At 43.3% G+C, this 26,346-nt stretch overlaps 2 protein-coding genes across 6 annotated transcripts in view; one reads left to right on the forward strand and one right to left on the reverse strand.

The window, feature by feature from the left end:
• Positions 1-2,978: 2,978 nt before the first annotated feature.
• Positions 2,979-4,812, reverse strand: LOC115199612 (forkhead box protein B2-like). Its single transcript, XM_029761933.1, has one exon. The coding sequence runs from the start codon at positions 4,383-4,385 to the stop codon at positions 3,450-3,452; it is 936 nt and encodes a 311-aa protein (XP_029617793.1). The 5' UTR covers positions 4,386-4,812; the 3' UTR covers positions 2,979-3,449.
• Positions 4,813-9,687: 4,875 nt separating this feature from the next.
• Positions 9,688-26,346, forward strand: part of LOC115199827 (uncharacterized) — a 51,786-nt gene continuing 35,127 nt past the window's right edge. For 2 of the 5 annotated variants that reach the window (XM_029762313.1, XM_029762314.1), the window contains exons 1-4: positions 11,330-11,525; positions 24,246-24,350; positions 24,557-24,759; positions 24,976-25,139. In XM_029762313.1, coding sequence (XP_029618173.1) covers positions 11,490-11,525; positions 24,246-24,350; positions 24,557-24,759; positions 24,976-25,139 — 508 coding nt within the window. In that variant the 5' untranslated portion in view covers positions 11,330-11,489. Of the gene's footprint in view, positions 9,857-9,984; positions 10,128-11,329; positions 11,526-24,245; positions 24,351-24,556; positions 24,760-24,975; positions 25,140-26,346 lie in introns of those variants that run through there. The other 3 variants (XM_029762315.1, XM_029762312.1, XM_029762310.1) reach the window with 3 other exon arrangements.

Below are 26,346 nucleotides of genomic sequence, written 5' to 3' on the forward strand. Positions count from 1 at the left end.
TGTCCCCAGCAAAGGACCCCCACACCATCACACCTCCTCCTCCATGTTTTACGGTGGGAAATACACATGCGGAGATCATCCGTTCACCCACACCGCGACTCACAAAGACACGGCGGTTGGAACCAAAAATTTGGACTCCAGACCAAAGAACAAATTTCCAACGGTCTGATGTCCATTGCTCGTATTTCTTGGCCAAAGCAAGTCTCTGCTTATTATTGGTGTCCTTTAGTGTGCAAAGCTGTCACCAAGGCAAAGGATGGCTATTTGAAGAATCTCAAATATAAAATATATTTTGATTTGTTTAACACTCTTTTGGTTACTGCATGATTCCATATGTGTTATTTCATAGTTTTGATGTCTTCACTATTATTCTACAATGTAGAAAATAGTACAAATAAAGAAAAACCCTTGAATGAGTTGGTGTTCTAAAACTTTTGACCAGTAGTGTACAAATCACATCACATCCTAAATGACAGCGCGTTATTATTTGTAGATCAGCTAGTCTGCAGACGCCAACTGCCGTCGATCCCAAACACACACCTTTTCCTGATGGATAGACCTTAGTTTACGTACACACTGATGGTTTAACTCGAGTATAGATAACTGCAGCGATGTAATTGTAATTGCTCACCCTAAATGCTGCTGGATTAAACGATGAATCTATCAATGCAATTCTATGTTTTTATCTATTACCACAATATCTCTCATACAATGGTATCAACATAATAAAATGTACTATCCGTTTCAGAGAATGTTACATCTCTGCTCTGCTTAATATGTGTGTGTGTGTGTGTGTGTGTGTGTGTGTGTGTGTGTGTGTGTGTGTGTGTGTGTGTGTGTGTGTGTGTGTGTGTGTGTGTGTGTGTGTGTGTGTGTGTGTGTGTGTGTGTGTGTGTGTGGATGAATGAGAGCATTAATGAATTAAGCTGCTCATTATAATGGTCTGCTCTTGTTGGTCATTAAAAAAACTCATGTAGAATTTGTCACCCTGGCCCCGATGGAGTCTGGGTAATTATGGTTAATGTCTCATCTCCTATTCAAGGCTGGAGCGTTATGCTTAGGAGGGTCGTGCAGCAACGACCCCCTGACCTCATATTTTATTCATCTTAACAGTCATATTATTCGTGATTAGCAGATTTTCACAGAACAAAATCAGATTCATGTCATACAGTTTAGTTAATCCGTTTTTCTAAGCTATAAGGACGTATTTGCCTTGCGCAAACGAAATATTGTCATCTCACTTTCAGCCCCATTCATATTCATTTTATCTCGTTGTCTGTGGTCTCTTGATTAGGTACAACTTGATATGATAGGTTTATTACTGTGCTATTGTACCGAGTAGCTGTATCATGGGACACACACACACACACAGGGACCCACTTAGAATAGCCCGGAAAACTGAATGTGCGAACATACACATGTCAGATGGTCATGTGATATTCTGAAGCCAGAGGATCAGCGAGGATAATTGAGACATTATTACGCCTCTTATTAGCTGGTAATTAAGAGGTGTTTAATTATACAGTAACACTGGGAGAATCATTAGAGAGACAACACAGATTAGGATATTACCTCCTCGTAACAATATCACTCGGTTTAACTAATATACTGTAGGTCAACCTAGAGAGAGAGAGAGAGAGAGAGAGAGAGAATGGCCTCCAGATGCTTTTTCAGTTCACCACTGGGCTGTTATTTAGAGAAAGTCATGGGGAATTATACAAAAAGAGAAGGATTTGAGAGACAGTGCGTGTGTTTGTGTACGCACATGCGTATGTGACAGATACCTCATTAATAATGACACAGACCCATTTTAATCCTAACTCCCACGTCTTTCCTCCACTTGTGCGTCTCAATTATTTGTTCAGAGGCCGGTGTGACAATGGAATGGGTTATGGTTGCCGTTGGAATGCTAAACTGGAAGCCTGAAAGTAAGTCTCTGTCAGTGGGCAGTACCAAGCCCTTTGTGTTCTGGAGGGGACCTGCTCCCTGGAGGGGACCTGCTCCCTGGAGGGGACCTGCTCCCTGGAGGGGACCTGCTCCCTGGACTTCAAAGGTGGGATTATGTTGGAAAGAGAGAAACAAAAGAAAACTTCATCTAATGCCCACTTATGAAGTTATGGAGATAGATAATACGGCAGCCAGGTCTTCTACACACACACACACACACACACACACACACAATCACAGTAATCTAAGGTTCAGTGCTACATCTGGAGTCCTTGCAAAAACGGAAGTTAATTGACATATTTAATGACCTTTAAGCTACATCTTACAACAATATTGGAAAAAAGTATATTTGATGTTAACATAGCCTAGCAGTTTAATACCAGATATCTCAATATAGTTCAATGTGTGGGACGCTTGTTTTCTCCTTGATTGTATACAAAAACGGTGAAATCCCTGGTTAATAAACTGTCTCAATTGGAGAACGTGCAACAGGTGCCCCGCGCGTCGGGCCGTTTTTCTCCCAGAGTTCGGCGCTTTACTGCGCTCGTTTATGCGCGTGATTATGTTCATATGATTCCAACATAATAACAATCATAATAATCATAAAGGCATAAACTCATCTACTCTTTATCTTGGTGACGAGCTCTGTGAATATCGTGATACCCCTTAAAGCAAACATTGGCCTACATTAGGCAATGAGACCATATTTATATTACAACATGTTCGAGTGCGTGAATGATTCTCTAATCTTGAATTCGACCACATAAATTGACACCTGAAATATCGTGTATAATAAGTGCAAGATAGTGGGACTTGCTCTCATGCCTTTCACGCGAGGTGTCACACAAATGAGGAAAACCAGCAAACAAACCAGCATCAGAAAAAACGTCTCGATAATTCAAACGAAACAATCCACAAAGAAATGCTTACAAAATAACTCAGACAGATGATGAATTTCGTTTAAAGTTCTTTATAAATATCTTCAGATAAATCATGTTATTTTACAGTCATAACATTTATCTTACATGTTATATTCATTTAGCGTGCTAATAAGAACAGTCCATAATAAACATGTGTGTTATTATTAGACAACACGTTTCCATTTTCAATTAAATCTAATGAACAAAAACTTTGAAATAATTTATATTATCCGCTCATACATTTAAAAACTGAGGCAGCAAGTTTTGATTTTCTTCTTTATTTTGATTGACAAAAATTATTATTATTAAATTAAAACTCTCTTTGGGTCAATTCCTCATTGTGTTTCAGTGCCACATGTAATGTCATAAATACCTTCACAAAATGTGCTAATAATGGATTAAAGAAGAAATTATGTTGAAATACGTGGTAGCCTACAACTCATCACTATAAAGATACAGTCTGAATTCCTTTACAGCTCTCCATACCTGCTCAACATCTAGGCAACTATACATGATTAACATTTTAGATACTGCTCTCGTTCCCTCGTAGATACAGAATCGAGTTGTTGATGTTTTACCCGGTTAAGACAGCAGAAGAGCCGGGTGTATCGCGTTGCCATTGCCCTCCAAAGGGTCGGAACCATTCTTCTCCAGCATGGATGAAGAGGAGCAGAGCTGCGCTGGGCCGGACGGAAGGCCCGATAGACCGGGCATCGGACCCATAGACGGGGTGGGTTTGATGGGCACGGGAACAGCGGGTAGCGTCTGTCCACTGGCGTGATGGTAGAGACCCTTCATGGACACGCCAAAGGGCGCATACTCTGAGGAGACTGGTATGGCGCTCATGGAATCTGACAGCATGCCGACGTGCGGCCACATTGAGTTGACCACACTGCTGAGCTGCGCGGGCATAGGGTAGCCCAGGTGCTGCATTACCGAAGTGATGGGCAGCCCGCTCGTCATCACGCCCTTGTAGTCCCGACCTATGATGTTCTCAATGGCAAACGGGTGCTTGAAGCCGCCGGACTGCCCGCAGTTGATGCTGCCGTAGCTCTGAAAGTGGGGGAGCCTGCCCACCGCCGCCGCAGGGCCTGGATGCTCATGGTGCCCTCCACTCAGCTTGCCCTGGTGGTGGAAGTAGTGCATCATCGGGGAGCTCTTGCAGGCCATGTGCTCAGCGCGCAGCAGTTTAAAGCGCTTCCGCCTGCGTAGAAAGCTGCCGTTTTCGAACATGTCTCCACAGTCTGGGTGCAGGGCCCAGAAGCTGCCCTTCCCCGGCTGGTCGGGCCGCCGGGGGATTTTGATGAAGCAATCATTGAAGGACAGGTTGTGTCGCAGAGAGTTCTGCCACCGCTGTGTGTTCTCCCGGTAGTAAGGGAAGCGGTCCATAATGAACTTATAGATGTCGCTCAGTGGGAGCATCTTCTCCGTTGAGTTCTGGATGGCCATGGCTGTCAGAGAGATATAGGAGTAAGGCGGCTTCTGGTCACTGTACGAGTTCTTCCCCGGACGAGGCATGTTTTTGGTTACTAAGCCTATTTATGATTTAGCTCTGCTGTTTATTTTCTGATGAGGGCGCCTGAATATTGTTGCAAGGCTTTGGTCAGTATCAGTGACTTTGCGCAAGATTGTCCAAAGTTTGGAGACTCCAAAATCATTTATTTCCTGGCATTGTGTGTTCGTATTTTAGTGGTCTAAAATCATGTGTGAGTCAGTCAGGCAAACACAGACACACATTTCGGTCATGCTTTCTCCAGATGAATTCCTCAAAGATGTGGATCACAAAAAGCCCCAAAAGGTTTCTCATTTCTCCACCGGCGCACACAAATTCAGAAGTTCATCTCGTGCGTAAAATGACAACACATCAAAGAGTCCGTCTCTTGCTGTTTCTTTTCGCGCTACACAGGAGATAGGAGACCAGTCTCTGCGACAGCACAGGGCGAGGGTTTGGTGATGCTCCTCGTGTGGGGCCGAGCGCTCCTATTGAGCTCTTCTGGCCACCCCGCGCCGTTTTTGTAAGGCTGGCATCCAAGCACTCAAGGACACGTTGGGGGAAAGGGGAGGGATGGATAGTGAGGAATAAAGAGGAGGGGAAGGGAGAATCTGAACTCATCCGCGTGCCCTTAGCCCGTGCCAATCAGGACCCGCGCGCGCTCCAAGAGGATGAAAGGTGGACATAACAGTAAATATTAGTGATGGAGCATATAAAACCCCATAATAGTAGCCTAGTCTAATAATACTAATGTTTAGGGAAGAATATGATAACTATAAAGGTAACTAAATGTAAATGTAAAATGTAAATAATTAAAACAGAACAAAAATGTTCTTACAGTTCTTTCACCTTTATTCGAACATGTTTGAATGTAATTTATCTTTCACCAATTTTGTTAATTTAAGTTAGATTTTCTTCTCGTAAATCGTCCATGAAAATGTGCCACTTATCTGTGTTTTATGTTAATAAGTTCAAGTTGAAACACTGGAGCTGTTTAATGCTTTCTTAGATAGAGCTAGAGATCACTGAATTCTTAACATTGCTTTTCACTTTTTAAATTCTTCTAGAGCTTTTTGTGTGATGTCATTGTAAGAAGAAATTTCCTTGGAAAAATCTCAAATTCGTTATGGCTACGTTTATCTTCGTTTTCTATCTTAGTGTATTATTTGTTTATGTGACGAAATATGACCGATTCCAACCTAGTCTAAGCTATTAACCGGTAATTTTGATGCTTGAAAATACAACATTATGCAATTTAACTTTATGCACACTGTTCAGAAGGATATCACATATGGCAATGGTAAGCCTATGAGTGTAAATTGAGAAAGATCTCTTTTCATTCCATTCTTTTTCAAATTGTTGAAACTGCAGTTTAAGATAACAATCAATCATGTAGGCTATGAACACACACACACACGCACACACACGCGCGCGCACACACGCACACGCACACACACACACACACGTTGATTAATTGCGGAGAGGGGACTCGTTGCAACCAACCAACCTGCCAACACACACGCGCGCGCGCGCGCGCGCACACACACACACACACACACTCATGTTGTTGGAGATTAATTGCGGTGAGGGGACTCCTTGCAGCCAACCTGCTGTCTGTCTGTTTAAACACCCTCCCGCGTATACTACAAGGATGTAAACAAACTTGCTCCCTCCTCTGAGTTCCGATACGAAATAACAAAAGCTGCTCCTGATTTTGCACGGCCAGGTGTCACGGCTCGGCCCTCAACGGCGCCCGTCTTCTCGTGCGCCCCAGCGGGACCCGAATACATTACAATAATTAAGCCTTCCGTGATTTACCTTCCTTGGAGAGAGGTCCAACAATGTAATTAAGCGTGAGCTTGCTATTTTATATATGAATATTCAAAACGGCAGGGCCAGCTCTAGCCTTTTGGGGGCCCTGGGCAAGATTTGGTTTAAAGTCAAGTTCCTGCAATTCTAGACATTTTTCATGGGGATAGAGAAAATTTAGCAGTTTTAAAGCAAGATTTCTGCAATTCGACAAATACAAATAATTTCCTGATCTTTCTTATATCACTGACACTTTAAAACAAACTTCCTTTTGTTACATTTTTTAACTATCTGTTTTTCCATGTATGAATCTGTTGTTTTTCAATGCGTTTTAATGGGCTAATAGCAGTAAAGCCAAATTCAACGTTTCATCCCCCCAAAAATGTGTATATGCAGTACCAGTCAACACTTGGCATGCTCTCAACCAGCTTCATGAGGAATGCTTTTCCAACATTCTTGAAGGAGTTTCCACATATGCTATGTACTTGTTGGCTGCTTTTCCTTCACTCTACGGTCCAATTCATCCCAAACCATCTCAATTGGGTTAAGGTCGGGTGATTGTGGAGGCCATGTCATCTGATGCAGCCCTCTCCTTCTTGGTCAAATAGCCCTTACACAGCCTGGAGGTGTGTTGGGTCATTGTCCTGTTGAAAAACAAATGATAGTCCCACTAAGCGCAAACCAGATGGGATGGCGTATCGCTGCAAAATGCTGTGGTAGCCATGTTGGAGTGCCTTGTCACCAGCAAAGCACCACCACATCTTCACACCTCCTCCTCCATGCTTCACGTGGGAATCACACTTGTGAAGATCATCCATTCACCTACTCTGCGTCTCACAAAGACACGGCGGTTGGAACCAAATATCTCAAATTTGGACTGCTCAGACCAAAGGACAGATTTCCACCGATCTAATGTCCATTGCTCGTGTTTGTTGGCCCAAGCAAGTGTCTTCTTATTGGTGTCCTTTAGTAGTGGTTTCTTTGCAGCAATTCGACCATGAAGGCCTGATTCACGTAGTCTCCTCTGAACAGTTGATGTTGAGATGTGTCTGTTACTTGAACTCTGTGAAGCATTTATTTGGGCTGCAATTTCTGAGGTGCAGTTAACTCTAATGAACTTATCCTCTGCAGCAGAGGTAACTCTGGGTCTTCCTTTCCCATGGCGGTCCTCATGAGAGCCAGTTTCATCATAGCTCTTGATTGTTTTTGCGACTGCACTTGAAGAAACTTTCAAAGTTCTTGAAATGTTCTGTATTTACTGACCTTCATGTCTTAAAGTAATGATGGACTGTCATTTCTCTTTGCTTATTTGAGCTGTTCTTGTCATAATATGGACTTGGTTTTTTGCCAAAAAGGGCTATCTTCTGTATACCACCCCTACCTTGTCACAACACAACTGATTGGCTCAAACGCATTAAGAAGAAAATAAATTCCACAAATGTACTTTTAACAAGGCACACCTGTTAATTGAAATGCATTCCAGGGGACTACCTCATGAAGCTGGTTGAGAGACTGCCAAGAGTGTGCAAAGCTGTCATCAAGGCATATGGTGGCTACTTTGAAAAATCTGATTCCATATGTGTTATTTCCTAGTTTTCATGTCTTCACTATTATTCTACAATGTAGAAAAAGTTAAAATAAAGAAAAACCCTTGAATGAGTAGGTGTGTCCAAACTTTTGACTGGTACTGTATTTTTAGGATATCTAAAGGGGTCCTAATATTAAAAATCAAATCGCTAAATGATCCTTGGTATGACCATCTCAAAACAATTCCATATGTTAGCTTCACAGGAGGTTGGTGGCACCTTAAGTGGGCAGGACGGGCTCGTGGTAATGGCTGGAGCAGAATCAGTGGAATGGTGCCAATCCATTTGCTCCGTTCCAGTCATTATTATGAGCCGTCCTCCCCTCAGCAGCCAGCACCTAGCATCTAGCCACCTAGACTAATTTAACAATCTAAAAAATGTTACTGAATGCACAACCAAATTTCGAAATGGCACTTTGTGCATTCTAGCATTCAACAGTAAGTTAAGACCCCGACTGAGTCAAAAATAAAAAGGGCCAGTGGCCCTAGGCAAATGCCTATGTAGCTTATGCCCAGGGCTGGCCCTGCAAAACATGTCAATTAATTAGCCAACAGATCTCTCCCGTTATGTCTGCCACCTTCAAGCACTACAGAGCCACCAGCGCCATATAAGAGTATATTTTATACATAGCGTATGAGTCCTCATATAACCACCTTTAAAATAAAGCACTTTTAAAACTAATTTCGGCCTATCGGCTTCAAGAAAAAATGCATTGTTTTTCAGCGCCTAAAATTGAGTTGGTGCCCTTCGAGGCCCACAGAGGCTAATGCGGGTGGATACATCCTCTTTAAACGCGCGGGAAAGATAAATATTAAATCTGTTTTCACATAGGGGGCCGTTAAGTAGGCCTAGACATCGCGCTGATATGCATAACAAAATTAATTAGGTAGTGTTCGCAGCATCCAACTCCTGGACAAATAACTACTTGTAAAGCACACCTTCTGGGCATACTGAACATATGCTGGAATTATCCTTAATTGACTAATTACATAAATTACTCATTAATTTTTACAGCACATCAATTATAAAATATATATCAATTAATTTTGCATAAATTAAGGCGGCACACCGCTGAAGAAGGAGGTAGGGGGATAAAGGCGCAGGGAGGGGGCCCGCACATGGGGTGGGGCTGCGGGGAAAGGGGTCGTCTGTTTGTTTCGAGAGTCTAATAATTATTTGTTCAGCTTAGGGCAGGATGTTATTCCTCTGTCTCCCATTTGAAAAGAGATGTGGATAATGGAAATTATGATAATAATCTTTAAAGACCCCTCGTGAAGTCATCAGGGCGCATAGCGGCAGAGCGAAACATTTAAATCAATTAACCCTATTGTTTCAACGGAAAAATTAGCCGGTTTGGGAGTGGTAAGGTTTAGGCCCTACCGTTGGAGTAATGGGGAAATTATTTAGTGGTGACGCATAATGCTCCACGATTGCTCTATTTCCCCATAAAACAGCGGGTGGGGTGGTGGTGGTGATGGCGTCTCCTTGTTGTCGTTAAAAGTTATTGGAAACTCAGTCAAGTTCTGGTGAACCTATATAATATGCCTCATGACAGAAAAGTGGCTTTTTGGTTGGTGCCATCACGAGATAAATCTGGTCCTCATTAAGTAATTCAAGTAGACTAGTTATTAAGACCGGCCTATATTTTTTTTCACTAATTGGTCTTTTGACCAATCAGATCACATTACATGATCTGACGTGATCGGTGAAAATACCAATTATTGGAAAAATATAAAAATTGGTCTGTCAGTTGTGAACAGTGAGTGAATTACACATTAACCTCGGAGACAGTTTTTCAGAGAAATTACAAGGTGAAGTTAATTTGGTACGGGGGACAGTTGTAGCGCAGTGGCTGGTAAGCGGGCAAGACCGTTGATGCTCTGTCGGGCAATGGACACTGGGCGGCAGTGGTCAGCTCTCTCCATCATTTCCCTCTCTCTACCTCCCCTCCCCGCCTCTCAGCTATAATGTTCTTCCCGTGCCCACACCATGGGTTATGCACCTGCCCTGCTCATGCATGACCAGTTTATTTGCAAGAATATTCGCGTTGTGGAGTTGACTAGCCTGGTTAGAGTCCGAATCACTGAAGAAGTCTATTTCACGTATGTATTCCCTATTATGTACAATTGTAAAGTTTGAACGTTTGAAATATGGCTGAACAACCACACTGGGCGCTCTCCCGTTCAGGACTACTGTGCAGCCCTATTTCATTAAACGGGTTTTTCCTTAGTGGCCAGTGAGATTTAGACTACTGACAGTCCCGCCTACCTAACGGCCGCTGTCCACCGACAGTGTGGTGCTGAAGGTCACTTCTCTGGAGTCGAGACGGGACCCATGTTTCGCCGCTGTCCATGCTGAAATCTCATATCGCTGGTAAGTTGTTTGTTGCTCATACATCGGATGTCCCTCCACAACTTCTGTGTGGTTTCAACAAAGTAGACTTCAGAAAATTGTTAATTTTGGTTTCAAACAAGGAACAACAATTTTGGCTATAATATAGTTAAGCAATAAGGCCGGAGGGGTATGGTGTATGGCCAATAAACTTAGGCTAACGGCTGATCTTACGCACGACGCAACGCAGAGTGCCTGGACACAGCCCTTAGACATGGTGTATTGGCCATATATGTGCCTTACTGCTATTATACACTGGTTATCAACGTAATAAGAGCAGTAAAAATGAACGTTTTGTCATACCTGTGTTATATGTCTGATATACCACAGCTGTCAGCCAATCAACGTTCTGGGCTCGAACAACACAGTTTCTAATAACAATTATAGAATTGCATTTTGTTGAGGAACAAAAATGAATTATTACCAAGTGATAGAAGTGATAGCCAGTCAGTTACAGTCATGGCCTCCTGTTTATAGAGGACAGGAGTGAGCTTGAAGATGGGTGAGAGGCGGACTGCTGAGGTGTGTGTTGCACCACATTTACATATGGCCTACCGGTATTATGAAATGGTTGGGTAGGCCTATGTGACACGAGGACTACAGTTTGTAACGCCAAACGCCTTTCGCATGCGGTCAATCACAAGTCGCTCCAAATCTGTGTGTGAAAAAGAGAGAGATCTTCCCAAAGGTGTGTTTTTTATGTTATCCTATAACATTTTCACATTGCGTTTTAATTCAAAAAATAAAAATAAAATGTATGCCAAGGCAAATTGTATGAGCATTCAACATTTTGTTAACGGTTCTTAAAAACAACCTCTCTGGGTTTTTATTTGTCACGCAGTGCATATTATCAATTTGTGCGCCAACGGGACGCGCACGCGATCACACGCACGAAACACTCACGCGCATAAACACACACACACACACACACACACACACACAGTCTTTGGCCTCCGTGGTCGGACAGTCTCATCAGTAGGCTACGACAAACACGTCAAACCGTGTCCTCGGTGCTGCAGCATTCTGCATTTCTGAAGCGTCTGGGCGCTCTATCCATGTTTGCTTTCCTGTCGCAAACTGCTTTAATCTACCCGGATACATTTTTGCCATTGGCGGGGATTCCCAAACGCTGGGTGCACGTTGAATTTAGCGAGCGCGCCCCCGCTGGATAGCTTCTCGTCACACCCACTCCATATCTGGCCAGCCTGGAGAGGGAGGACCGCTCGTTGAGCCAGTGCTGCAGTGAGCGCAGCGGGGGATTCGGCGGCGCAACAGCGTAAAGACAACCAGCGTTGTAAACTTGTATATGGAGACTGCAGCGTCCCCGCAACGACAAAGTCCAACATGGAAGATTATTTGCGGCGGGCCAAGACCATGCTGGTGAGTTTTAGCCTAAACAGCCCGGGGTTAATAAGGGTTTTACTGATTGGGATGATGACGACATGCTACAGGCTGTATTCCTGTTGCTGAACTGCACAGTCTCTCGTTTCTTTGCCCCACAAGCAGCACATTTAGTAGGCTACGGCGCAAGGCCTGAATGATGAATAAAAACGAGTGGTCCAAACCATAAGCTTCTCCTCCCACACATTTTTTAAAATTGCATTTCGATCAGGGAATGCATGGAAACAGCAAGTTCATCAGAGGCACGCACCAGCCCGTATGCACCTATGCTGCAGATAACGCCTAATCTGTCATCAAGCGCACTATTTGCATTTTGTTTACGACTAATCTGTCATCAAGCAGACTATTTGCATTTAAGGCCTACTGTCTCGGCAGAGCTCAGGGAAGTAGTTTCCAGTAAAAAGTTGTTGTAAACACCTCATGATGATGACGACTCACTTACTTGACAGGTAGGATATTAACTGTTCGTTTTAGGTAGGCTTAGGCTACATCACAACGGTATAAAGGAGTGTAGGCCTGTAGCCACAGTAAACATGTGGGCGAGGTCTAAAGTTGCTTGATTTGGTTTGGTCATTCTCCATAAAGTCATGTTGTGTCTAAAGCTCCCTGAATAGACAAACCCCAGTGAAGGCTGTCGTTTTCTGTATACGTCCAGAGCCATGCATTACAGCCTAATAGTGTCAGTATGCCTATTGTTGTAGGTAGTTGTGTGTGTTGTAGGTAGTGTGTGTGCAATGATTTTTTAAATATTTTTTTTGCTGGTCCATCCATTGAATACACAGTTCCCTTTTTGTGTGATGAGATCATGGGATCCTACTAGGATGACATAGAAGGATAAGACCGAGATGATGTCATAACAGAAAGCAGGAAATACACATGGGAGCATGGGATCCACCATGGAGATTGGGATAAATTGAGCCAACTGAAAGAGAAAGAGTAATTGGACGATATGGCCCAACTCGGTGGCCTTGTGTTTAGTGTCCGCCCTGAGGTTGGAAGGTCGGGAATTCGATCCTCGGCCGAGTCATACCAAAGAAGGCTGTAAAAACGGGACCCAATGCGTCTCTGCTTGGCACACCACATTAAGGAGACGGATTGAGGTTAAGGCCCTGCGATGGAGTATAGCGTCCTGTCCAGCGGTTGTACTTGTACATCAAGCTGTCTCACGCTACAGAAACAGGAGGCTCGCACTAGCCAAGGCTCGTGCTCATGCTCATGCAACTGGACTATAAGGATGCTAGCTGATTGTGTCGTGGTTGGAGATGCCGAGTAGTACAAAACATGTTTATCGACATGAGGACTGCTCCCCCCCCTCTCTCTCCCATTCTCGCCATCTTTCTTTTCACCTTCCTTTAGCACTGCAGTGTGTGAATGGCCTCTCTTCCTCCTTTTTCATCTTCTCCTGCATGGCAACCATCCAGAACATCCATACCTCTAATTGGCTTTCCTGTATAAGTGCTTACTGGGTCTATCTTCCTTACTCGCTCGCTTTCTCTTTCTGTCTGTGGCTCTTTCTCTTTCACTCTCTCTCTTTCTTGCTCCCTCTCTGGCATGGCACTAAGGCAATGTGCTTAGTGGACACACACACACGTCCACATCCGCACGCATGCATACACAGTGCACACATGTTTTTGAGGAACAGATTGATCTAGGCTTTGGCAAGGGGATTTGGGAAGTGGATCACACTGTTCACCCCACGGCAGAACCCTGCCCAGTGTCTGCACACTTTGTGGAGATTGGAGACATATATGGAGATGCATATATATATATACAGAGATGTATTGCCATAGTAGACCTAAAACATTTAGACTTTGGACACTCTTTGACTCGGACAGTGAATGTGATTGACAGAAACACACAGACTATTGTTTCTTACACACATGGGCAATACGCATGTGTCTATGTGTGTCTGTGTTTTGATATGTACGCGTGTGTGTATACATTTGTATAAAAAGCTTTCATTTTATTCACGACGACGCACTGTAAATCACTGATGCCCAGGCAGCAGTCAGCTGTAAGTCATTTTAGTCTTTAGTACGGAAGGCTTTATGGGCAGGCAGCCCTGCTAAATTAGCCACGTCACTGGAGAAGGAATCACGATGTTACCGCTGAGCTATAGAGGAGGGGGGGGGGGGGGGAGTAGGAGGGACTCATAAACAGAAGACAGTGGCGGTGAACGAGAGGAGATGATGGAAGGACAGAGATAATGGAGGGTAAGAGAGAGGGAAAGCAATAAGACGGCTAAGGAAGGCAGAGAAAAGCAGCAGCACTGCGTCTGTCCACCCCGAGCCTCCTTGAGATGAATGGGGTGAATTTTAGATGAGGAGCACACGGTGAAATGGAGATGAGAGAGTGGTACCGGCTGTGTGTTTTGTTGTCTGTGTGCTGCTGCTGCAGTGGAACAGACAGTGAGTGGCCTTTCCTTTCTCCACTAATGCGTCTCTTCCTCCCGTAGCCATCAGAGTATCGACCGAACCAATCCCCCCCTTCTCCCACCTCCCCCATCCATCCACCTTAAGAAACATGAGACCCGATATTAACATCTCAAACAGATATCCCTGCCCAGTGCCCATCCCTCCCCTGCTCCCCTGCTCCCCTCCTCATCCACTCTAATCATGGACATGCACGGTAATATGAGACTGAGATATGGATGGGTATTCATTGCAAATTTCCCTATTTGACCTATGGTTGTATCCAGGAGAGATTTCAGCAGGCCAGTGTGGCACGGTATACTGCAGTTGGCGTGTATATCCAATACTGCCTTAATATGCTGACTAGCTCAATGTAACAACCACCCCAGATACTTACTATCCCATCCTGTCACAACCGTGTATGACGTAGTACTCTTCATTCTCATTGGTGTAGTACTAGTGCTGGTAGTTGTGACTAGGATACACGGATGCAAGTACACACAAACCACTGATCACACACATCACAAATCATATTTTGCGTTATTCATGGATTTTTCAGAGTACTGCATTCCAGCACAGTGTTGGGTGGTCCTTTGCATGGGGTGATGTAAGTTTCCTTCAACAATCAGTCTTCCAGATAGATGACACAGGAACCTTGGTATAAAACTCTTTAGTAATAAAATGCAATTGCAGACAGAGATTTACATACAGAATACCTCAGTAGTCTATAGTAAAGATCTGTGTGGCGAAACAGGAGACGACACTCTTTATACTAGTTGGTGTGGACAACCTACCGTCAATCATACCTTAACATTGTTGCATTGGATTAGATACAAAGTATCTAAGATGAGAAAAACATGTCTAGACTGTGGTTTCTCACCCTACTATAAGGCATCAACCACACCTGTGTAGTCTCAGGCCCTTTGCTACTTTCGGAACATCTCGGCCTTGAGGCTGCGTGACTATCAGCAGCTGCAGGCGGTTCTCAGCCTGAGAACTAAAGCATTTGCATAAACATAAACACTTTGATCTCTACAAGAATCATAACTATACAGGCAATTATGTGTATAATCGTGAAAACTGTAATAATGCAATTTAGAAAGTCATATTTTATGATCAACTGTGTCAAACGCCTTGGATAAATCTAAGAAGATGACGAGCGGATTCATTGTTGCTGAAGAACCATATCTGTGGAGTAGTTTTTACGAAAACCATATTGGTGCTCATATAGAATACAGTGTTGATTTAAATGTTTCAACATTCTCTCATACACACATTTATAGAGGAGGATCACTTTGGCCATTTTAAACTCTTTATTAACAATACCAGTTTGCATTGATTTGGTGAAGATATACGTTAGAGGCTCAGTAATCGAGGAAGACACTGATTTCACCAAAGAGGCACCAATCAGATCATGGCCTGCTGCTGATATCTTTAAGTTACTAATTACCTCCATCACCTCCATTACACCAGGAGGATCAAACTGAAGCAGAGAAGGGACATTTACCTTAATGTAATCCAAGGGATTTCCGTCCGTTTTCTCTATTTTCTTTGACATGGAGGAACCCACATTCACAATGAAATAACATCAGGATCACTATAGTTCTTATTTTCAATAATACATTGAGATGGGATAGTTGTAGATGCCTTTTTCTTATTCAACAGTTGATTGATGATTTTCCAATTTGACTTTATATTATTTATTCTTGAAATTTGTTTGTAAAATATATTTTTTGGGATATCTGAAGTAGGTGTTCTTATACTTTTTGTAATTTGCAGAATTCAGAGGAGAGGGATTTGTGAGAAACCTTTTTTTAATCCACTTTTTTTTCTCCCCAATGATGATCTTGTCTCATCACTGCAACTCCCCAACGGGCTCGGAAGAGGCGAAGGTCAAGTCATTTGTCCTCCGAAAATTGACCCGCCAAACCGTGCTTCTTAACACCTGCCCGCTTATCCTGGAAGCCAGCTGCACCAATGTGTTGGAGGAAACCCCATTCCAGCTCGATGAACCAAGTAAAGCCCCCCCGGCCAAACCTTCCCCTAACCCGGATGATGCTGGGCCAATTGTGTCCCGCCCTATTGGACTCCCGGTTGGTTGTGACACAGCATGGGATCAAACCCTTGTCTGTAGTGATGCCTCAAGCACTGCAATGCAGTGCCTTAGACCGCTGCGCCACTCGGGAGGCCACAACTGTTTTTTTTTAACTGAGGATTTTTTGAAACGGGTTGTAAACCAAGATTTCCAGAACCCATCTGCTGCTCTCCTATGTGATTTAACTAAGGAAAGCAGTGGTGAAATACAGAATTGAAAGATGTGAGAAAAGTCTGGTAAGCAAACTCCACATCGGCCTGATTATTAAAACATTTCATCAATCAACAAGCGCCAACAATTACTTTTGTTAAATATTCTACCTTTTAATGGTACTAATCACTCACCATCTGTTCATTTCCAGCTGCCAAAGAGAAGTGTAGCTAGCTATAGCTGGTACACAGCGGCAGTGTGTCCTTTGCCCCCGCCTGTCAGGCATTGTTTTCCCGCAGTTCTGTTAATGACAGCGAGGGCAGGTGTTCGACAAGTGGGAGCGAAGGACACTGTGCTACCTTAGCCAGCTAGTCCTAAGGAAGACTCTGGTACGCAGCAGGCGGGAGGCAGGAGCGACACCGTGTACTAGCTGGCTAACTAGTAAGATATCTAAACTCAGCAAAAAAAGAAACGCCCTCTCACTGTCAACTGCGTTTATTTTCAGCAAACTTAACATGTGTAAATATTTGTATGAACATAACAAGATTGAACAACTGAGACATAAACTGAACAAGTTCCACAGACATGTGACTAACATAAATTGAATAATGTGTCCCTGAACAAAGGGGGGGGGGGTCAAAATAAAAAGTAACAGTCAGTATCTGGTGTGGCCACCAGCACTGCAGTACTTAATTAATGCAGCATCTCCTCCTCATGGACTGCACCAGATTTGCCCGTTCTTGCTGTGAGATGTTACTCCACTCTTCCACCAAGGCACCTGATTTCCTGTCTTGCAGGAAATCCCGCACAGAACGAGCAGTATGGCTGGTGGCATTGTCATGCAGGAGGGTAATGTCAGGTTGAGCCTGCAGGAAGGGTACCACATGAGTGAGGTCTTCCCTGTAACGCAGAGCGTTGAGATTGCCTGCTATGACAACAAGCTCAGTCCAATGATGCTGTGACACACCGCCCCAGACCATGACGGACCCTCCACCTCCATATCGATCCCACTCCAGAGTACAGGCCTCAGTGTAACGCTCATTCCTTCGACGATAAACATGAATCCGACCATCACCCCTGGTGAGACAAAACTGCGACTCGTCAGTGAAGAGCACTTTTTGCCAGTCCTGTCTGGTCCAGCGACGGTGGGGTTGTGCCCATAGGCGACATTGTTACCGGTGATGTCTGGTGAGGACCTGCCTTACAACAGGCCTACAAGCCCTCAGTCCAGCCTCTCTCAGCCTATTGCAAACAGTCTGAGCACTGATGGAGGGATTGTCCATTCCTGGTGTAACTCAGGCAGTTGTTGCCATCCTGTACCTGTCCCGCAGGTGTGATGTTCGGGTGTACTGATCCTGTGCAGGTGTTACACGTGGTCTGCCACTGCGAGGATGATCAGCTGTCCGTCCTGTTTCCCTGTAGAGCTGTCTTAGGTGTCTCATAGTACAGACATTGCAAGTTATTGCCTTGGCCACATCTACAGTCCTCATGCCTCCTTGCAGCATGCCCAAGGCACGTTCACGCAGATGAGCAGGGACCCTGGGCATCTTTCTTTTGGTGTTTTTCAGAGTCAGTAGAAAGGTCTCTTTAGTGCCCTAAGTTTTCATAGCTGTGACCTTAATTACCTACCGTCTGTAAGCTGTTAGTGTCTTAACGGCCGTTCCAAAGGTGCATGTTCATTCATTGTTTATGGTTCACTGAACAAGCATGGGAAACGGTGTTTAAACCTTATACAATGAAGATCTGTGAAGTTATTTGGATTTTTCCGAATTATCTTAGCACATGGTGCCGCCCCAACCTCCCGCCTGCTTTACTAGCGGAGGTGGGGCAACCGGTAGACAGTGTTTTTGGCCCCAGCCTGTTGGGCAATATTTTCCCACAGTTCCATTAACGACAGTGAGGGCAGGTGTTTGGCAGGCGTGAGAAAAAAAACCTCAGATAATGCTTTTATTTCCCTTTAGACCCACATTCAAAGTGCCACACTAGCATGAATATTGATTTGACTTTCGGTTGACTCGGTACCGATACCCCCTGTATATAGCCTCGTTATTGTTATTTTGTGTTACTTTTTATTTTTACATTTGTTTACTTTATAGATTTTTTTTTTTAGCAGATGTTCTTAATTACTTTAAAAAATCTTAATTGTTGATTAAGGGCTTGTAAGTATTCTGCGCATTTGATTTTATGTCGCGCTCGGGGAGGAATTCATGCAGGAGCCAATGGGGTGCTGGAGGGAGGGGGGGTGTTCAGGAAGGAACCAATGGGTTGCTCAAATGGGGAGGTGGGCGTTCCTGCAGATGCAGAAATGCCCACATGCAGGAATGCTCCGAATTGCAGGCTGCCGTTGCACCCTATCGCTTTTACTTTCGGTTTTCTACACCAGCTTCAAAAAGCTGAAAATACTATATTTTGGGTTATTGAAAAGTTATTTCACAGTGGTTTAGATGGTACAATGATTCTCTACACTATACATTGCTTGTTTTCTCAGATAAACTGAAATTACACGACATGGGTCCCATTATGCCTGGCAAAAACCAAACACTGCCTTCTACAATAAGAACGTTATACCAACGGTAAAGCACGGTAGTGGTAGTGTGATGGTTTGGGGATGCTTTGCTGCCTCAGGACCTGGACGACTTGCCTTAACAGAAGAAACCATGAATTCTGCTCCTCTGTATCAGAGAATTCTACAAGAGAATGTCAGGCCATCTGTCTGTGAGCTGAAGCTGAAGCGCAGATGGGTCATGCAGCAAGACAATGATCCAAAACACACAATCAATTTTACATGAAAATGTATAAAAAGCAGCATATGTGAAGTTTTGGAGTGGCCTAGTCAATGTCCAGACCTAATCTCAATTGAGATGTTGTGGCAGGACTTGAAACGAGCAGTTCATGCTTGAAAACCCACAAATGTTCCTGAGTTAAAGTAGTTCTGAATGGAAGAGTGGGCCAAAATCCCTCCACAGCGACGTGAGAGACTGATCAACAACTAGAGGAAGCGTTTGGTTGGAGTCATTGCAGCTGAAGGAGTCACAACCAGTTATTGAGTGTAAAGGGGGCAATTACTTTTTCACACAGGGGCATTGGGTGTTGCATAACTTTTGTTTATTAAATAATGAAATAAGTATGTAATTGTTGTGTTATTTGTTCACTCAGGTTCCCTTTATCTAATATTTGGTTTTGGTTGAAGACATTCAGTATCAAAAACATTCAAAATCAAAAATATGCAGAAGTAGAGAAAATTTGAATGGGGGCAAATACTTCACAGCACTGTAGGCAAACATAGTTTGGAAACATGCACAGGTGGCCAGGGAGGAATTTCTTTGTTTGAATGATTGGCCTTATCAACTCTGGTTGACTTCTTTACAATACAATATACTGTACTGTACGTTGTCCATTAGTTACTGTGAACAACAAAAATGTGTATTTTGCTCAGTTCTCAACCCCCCCCAAACATACAGTTGAGACAGTCACAGGTTCAAACTGCATGCAGCACCCCTGGATGGAGAGCATGTTGTTGGGTTAAGGGCCTTGTTCAAGGACCCAACTGTAGGGGAATTGTTTGAGGATGTGAACCCAGCAGCCCTACTGTTGTCAGATCAATTCTACCCATTTCTGTTTTTCAAGCGGCCACCTGGGATTTGAACCTGCCACCCTTCGGGCGCAGGTCCAACTCCTGCCACACGTCCAACTCCTTAGCCATTGAGCTACATGTTTGACTGGTTCCAGAGAATAAGAAGGAGCAAAAACATGAGTTAATCTTCAGAAATAAGCATGAGTTAATCTGCCACAATGAAGACAAAATGCTATGCAGACATATACAGTGAGGGAAAAAAGTATTTTATCCCCTGCTGATTTTGTACGTTTTCCCACTGACAAAGAAATTATCAGTCTATAATTTTAATGGTAGGTTTATTTGAACAGTGAGAGACAGAATAACAACCAAAAAATCCGAATCTCATTTTGTTACCTGTATAAAAGACACCTGTCCACAGAAGCAATCAATCAATCAGATTCCAAACTCTCCACCATGGCCAAGACCAAAGAACTCTCCAAGGATGTCAAGGAGAAGATTGTAGACCTACACAAGACTGGAATGGGCTACAAGACCATCGCCAAGCAGCTTGGTGAGAAGGTGACAACAGTTGGTGCGATTATTCGCAAATGGAAGGAACACAAAAGAACTGTCAATCTCCCTCGGCCTGGGGCTCCATGCAAGATCCCACCTCGTGGAGTTGCAATGATCATGAGAACGGTGAGGAATCAGTCCAGAACTACACGGGAGGATCTTGTCAATGATCTCAAGGCAGCTGGGATCATAGTCACCAAGAAAACAATTGGTAACACTACGCCGTGAAGGACTGAAATCCTGCAGTGCCCGTAAGGTCCCCCTGCTCAAGAAAGCACATATACATGCCGTCTGAAGTTTGCCAATGAATATCTGAATGACTCAGAGGACAACTGGTGAAAGTGTTGTGGTCAGATGAGACCAAAATGGAGCTCTTTGGCATCAACTCAACTCGCCGTGTTTGGAGGAGGAGGAATGTTGCCTATGACCCCAAGAACACCATCCTCACCATCAAACATGGAGGTGGAAACATTATGCTTTGGGGGTGTTTTTCTGCTAAGGGGACAGGACAACTTCACCGCATCAAAGGGACAATGGACGAGGCCATGTACCGTCAAATCTTGGGTGAGAACCTCCTTCCCTCAGCCAGGACATTGAAAATGGGTCGTGGATGGGTATTCCAGCATGACAATGACCCAAAACACACGGCCAAGGCAACAAAGCAGTGGCTCAAGAAGAAGCACATTAAGGTCCTGGAGTGGCCTAGCCAGTCTCCAGACCTTAATCCCATAGAAAATCTGTGGAGGGAGCTGAAGGTTTGAGTTGCCAAATGTTAGCCTCAAAACCTTAATGACTTGGAGAAGATCTGCAAAGAGGAGTGGGACAAAATCCCTCCTGAGATGTGTGCAAACCTGGTGGTCAACTACAAGAAACGTCTGACCTCTGTGATTGCCAACAAGGGTTTTGCCACCAAGTACTAAGTCATGTTTGGGTCAAATAATTATTTCCCTCATTAAAATGCAAATCATTTTATAACATTTTTGACATGTGTTTTTCTGGACTTTTTTGTTGTTATTCCGTCTCTCACTGTTCAAATAAACCTACCATTAAAATTATAGACTGATCATTTCTTTGTCAGTGGGCAAACGTACAAAATCAGCAGGGGATCAAATACTTTTTCCCCTCACTGTAAGTACTATGATGTAGAAGAACAACTTACATGCCTTTGTTGTCAGCAGCAGCAGAAAGAGAGATCCTCTGTTAGTTCTGGGTTACTGCCAGACTGAGCAAAACAGTTTGTTAATACTTATTATATTTCATTTATAATAAATAATTTATACATTCCTCCTCTGTCAGCCACAGTCTGCTATGGCTTCATGAAAGAGGCTTGTCCCCTAAATTGACTCCACACTGAAATACTGACATAAAACAAACAATTGGCTATAATGCCAATGTCAGACTGCGTCTGTTGCTCTATTTGGAATATCCCATAATAAAAAAAGAATGTTTATTTAAAAGAGTTAGCTGGCTGGCTTGTAAAGTGGTGAATTAAAGTAATGTAACTTTTTATATTTAGCTAGCTGAGTTAGCTAGGTAGCTAGCTAACAAATGTGCTCAATTTCTAATAATGTTTCATCTTTATTTATCTAGCCTATAGTTTATATCATATGACTTTGGCTTTATATATTTCAATTAAATAATCAACTTTGCTTACTTTAATACATTGAAAATAACGTGCTTATTGGCAGGCTACTTCCAAGTTGGTTCAACCACAGTCCTATTGCGTTGTCATGCTGGAATGAATTGGCAGTTGGTTTTTGAATCAGAATGGCAGTTACATTTTGAATTGACCAAAAAAGTCCATATAGAACCCTTTCTTTATCTAAGAGTGTATGCTTTTATTAAACATTATTTCCTCTTGCTTCTTGATAGTATTTAGTTTGCAACAGCACAAGTTTGTTTGAACCTTGTGGTTTGCCACTCAGACCTCGGCACAATGTTTCAAAATATGAATTCGATCTTCCCCTTGCCATAGTGAGCTAATGGTGTCGGACGTCAGCTAGCCATTTTTATGTCCATGCGAAATCATGCCCCTGAATTTAAAATGGATTACATTTAGATTTTGTGTCACTGGCCTACACACAATACCCCACAATGTCAAAGTAGAACTATGTTTTATTTTATTAAAAATGAAAAGCTGAAATGTCATTTGTCAATAAATATTCAGCCCCTTTGTTATGGTAATCCTAAATAAGTTCAGGAGTAGAAATGTGCTTAACAAGTCCCATAATAAGTTGAATGGACTCACTCTGTGTGCAATAATAGTGTTCAACTTAATTTTTTAATGACTACCTCATCTCTGTGCCCCACACATAAGTAAGTAACATAACTGTAAGGTCCCTCAGTCGAGCAGTGAATTTCAAACACAGATTTAACCACAATGACCAGAGGTTTTCCAGTGCTTCGCAAAGAATTGGTAGATGGGTAAACACTTTTTTTTATAGACATTTAATATCATTTTGAGCATGTTGAAGTTATTACCACTTTGGGTGGTGTATCAATACATCCAGTCACTAAAAGAGATACAGGCCTCCCTTAACTCAGTTACCGGAGAGGAAGGAAACTGCTCAGAGATTTCACCATGAGGACAATGGTGACTTTAAAACAGTTACAGAGTTGAATGGCTGTGACATGAGAGAACTGAGGATGGATCAACAACATTGTAGTTACTTCACAACACTAACCTAAATGACAGAATGAAAAGAAGGAAGCCTGTACAGAATAAAAATATTCCAAAACATGCATCCTGTTTGCAATAAGGCACTAAATTAACATTTTGCAATGAAATTAACGTTATGTCCTGAACACAAGCGTTATATTTGGGGCATGTCCAAGACAACACATCACGAAGTCTTCATATTTTCAAGCATGGTGTTGGCTGCATCATGTTATGGGTATGCTTGTCATCGGCAAGGACTAGGGAGTTTTTTTTGGGGGGGGGGGGATAAAAAAATGGAATAGAGTTAAGCACAGGCAAAATCCTAGAGGAAAACCTTGTTCAGTCTGCTTTCACCAGACACTGGGAGACAAATTCACCTTTCAGCAGGACAATAACCTAAAACACAAGGCCAAATATACACTGGAGTTGCTTACCAAGACAACAATCCTGGCCTAGTTACAGTTTTGACTTAAATTGGCTTAAAAATCTATGGCAAGACATGAAAATGGCTCTAGCAATAATCAACAACCAACTTGACATAGCTTGAAGAATGTTTTAAAATAATGATGTGCAAATATTGTACAATCCAGGTGTGCAAAGCTCTTAGAGACTTACCCAGAAGGACTCACAGCTGTAATTGCTGCCAAAGGGGATTATACATGTATTGGCTCAGGGGTGTGAATACTTATGTAAATTAGATATTTCTCTATTTAATTTTCAATACATTTGCAAAAATGTCTTAAACATGTTTTCACTTTGTCATTATGTGGTATTGTGTGTAGATGGGTGATTTAAAAAAATCTATCTAATTCAATTTTGAATTCAGGCTGTAACACAACAAAATGTGGAATAAGTCAAGGGGTATGAATACTTTCTGAAAGCAATGTGTATATATACAACTTTTTTTAGTAAAGGGTTGTTTAATCTCATCCAAAGAACAAAAAGTTTCTATATAGAACCCCAAATAACCATTTTTTTTCTAGGAGTGTATATGCCAAAACCATTCCAACTTAGAAATGCTTATATGTAACATACTTCATTACCACTTTTTGGAAGGAAAACTATTTCACTCATATTGTAATTAATTATAGGTCATATTTCAGGTCATTCTACAGTTATTTTAAAATGCTTGCTAATCCACAGAACAGAAAAACAAACTGAAGTGTAAACGTTGCCAATGCAATAACTCTGATGCTGTCTGATCTTGTCAACCTTTTCTGTATTTGTGTTTGCTTGTCTTTTTTGTTTGTTCCAGGCATCAGGACCTGACTGTCCTAAAGTCCATGCTGTTCTAGGAGGGGTGGACCCAGATGTAGATTCTGTGGCTTCAACACTTTGTTACGCCTACTTCCTCAACCAGGTAATGTGTGGGGACATGTTCACGTGTGCATGGTATTTATGTATGTGATTTGTGTGTGTGTGTGTGTTTGCATGTGTCTGTATTGTAGCCTTTGTGTACTTGTTTATGTGTCTGAGGTTGAGTTTACGTTTATCTTTGTGTCTTGTATTTGTACTTTCTGTCTGTGTGTGTGTGTGTGTGTGTGTGTGTGTGTGTGTGTCTCTCAGAAGGAGCGATCAGACTGTGTGTATGTCCCGGTCCTGTGTGGTCAGAAATGTGACGTGGGGTTGCCGGGGGAGACAGTGCGCTACCTTAAGAGGGTTAGGGTGTGTGAGTCTGCTCTGCTGTGGAGAGACGACATCAAACTACTGCAGCTCCACCACAGAGGAAAACTCTCCCTCACTTTGATGAGGGACGATGTGCTCGACAGGTACACGCACACACCCACATATGCGCGCACACACAGAATTGATGGGATAAATCATGTGGGTGATATTTTGCGTGTGTTTGTACATTTTGGGTGTCTGTATTGTCTGATGTGTGTGTTAGATGGTATATTATGAGAATGTGTGTTTATTGTTTCAGACAGACCCTGAGGGCTTTGTGCAGATGTAGTGTAATGATCCCCTCCCCCTGTCTGATCCAGCTCCGACTATGAAGCTCTGGAGTCCAGCATCCTCCGAGTGGTCCATCACCACGAACAACGGGCAGGAGAGGAGGGGGTGTTGTCCATGGCGATGGTGGTCGCCAGGGAGATTCTTCAAGAGGCAGTGGAGCAGATCTGTGCGCCGCTGGGGGAGCTCTTAGGAGGTGAGGGCCGATGGCGCCCCCCTGGGGGTAATGGGCCGACGCAGGACACACACAAAGACCCCCGATATGACTCGGTTAACACCCACCAGGAGAGAGGGTGTGTGCATGGCCGAGGGAGGGGAATAAAGAGTAACAAGTCATGACATCTAGGCAGAAAGAGAATAGAAGAAAGAGTGTCAGAATGTGTACATGTGCGTCTGCCTGTGTGTATTTCTTTCTTTCAGCCCCTCTGGGTTGCTGGGCTTGTTGTATTTGACACTTTAAACACACCGTTATGATTCACTACCTCTGACATGGCAGGTGTGTGCGTGTGTGTGTGTGTGTGTGTGTGTTCTTCCCCCTGCCAATAAATCAGTCAAACAAGCAACCAAGCAACCAATCTTGTTGTTCTCCATTGCATATCCCTATGTCTTAGCTGTGCTTTACCGGATAGTGTGCGTGTGTGTGTGCGCGTGTGTGTGTATGTGTTCTGTGGAGGAGAGAACAACTGCCCCCTCTCAGTGAAGCCATGAATTCCAAGGCCAACCGGGGTACTGCAGGCTGTTGTTTTCAGAAAGAAGGATATCCCAATTATAGTGAATGGTAAAATGCCAATCTTCTAGGGCAACATTTGTGTAAATAAATAAAACATTAGGAGACAGTCATGGTACCAATAATTGCTTCGATTACACCAAATGTATGTCCTTGAAACCGTTTATTTTAAAATCGCACACAGAAAAAGGTTATTGGGATCATTTAGTTGCTACCGGCAGCCTGCAGTATCCCGGTCAGCCTTCAAGAAGAGGCAGCACTGAGCTCATCTGCAACGTCACTTCCCCCGAGCAGCTCAAACTACGCATGTTATGTCTTGAGAATCCCCCGCATGAGACGCCATCGTAGCAAGCTAAAACTTCACGAGCTTCAAATGTGCCGTTGAGTCGTCACATGGGAATGAACGGTGTGAGGTCATCGACGGCTTTGTCCAGTCATATACAGTCCAGGGTGCTGTGTTTTACGGAGCACAGCACCACCCAAAAGCTCCTGAGTGTGATGAGTTGAAGTGATGTCACTGACATCACTTTGTGAGAGTACCTCTGTATGATATGATGGTCTTGATGCAGTGTCCCTGGGATATTTGCGGCCTGTACATTTCTCCTCTGGGTGGTTTCAGTGCCATTTCCAAACATAATAGGATGACATGGTCTAATATGACACCAATGACTGACTA

The sequence above is a fragment of the Salmo trutta genome, chromosome 9 (assembly GCF_901001165.1).
Source record: "Salmo trutta chromosome 9, fSalTru1.1, whole genome shotgun sequence".
Taxonomy (NCBI): Eukaryota; Metazoa; Chordata; class Actinopteri; order Salmoniformes; family Salmonidae; genus Salmo; species Salmo trutta.

Coding starts and splice junctions, on each gene's coding strand:
- LOC115199612 (XM_029761933.1), bottom strand. CDS start 4,385: ATGCCTCGTCCGGGGAAGAACTCGTACAGTGACCAGAAGCCGCCTTAC.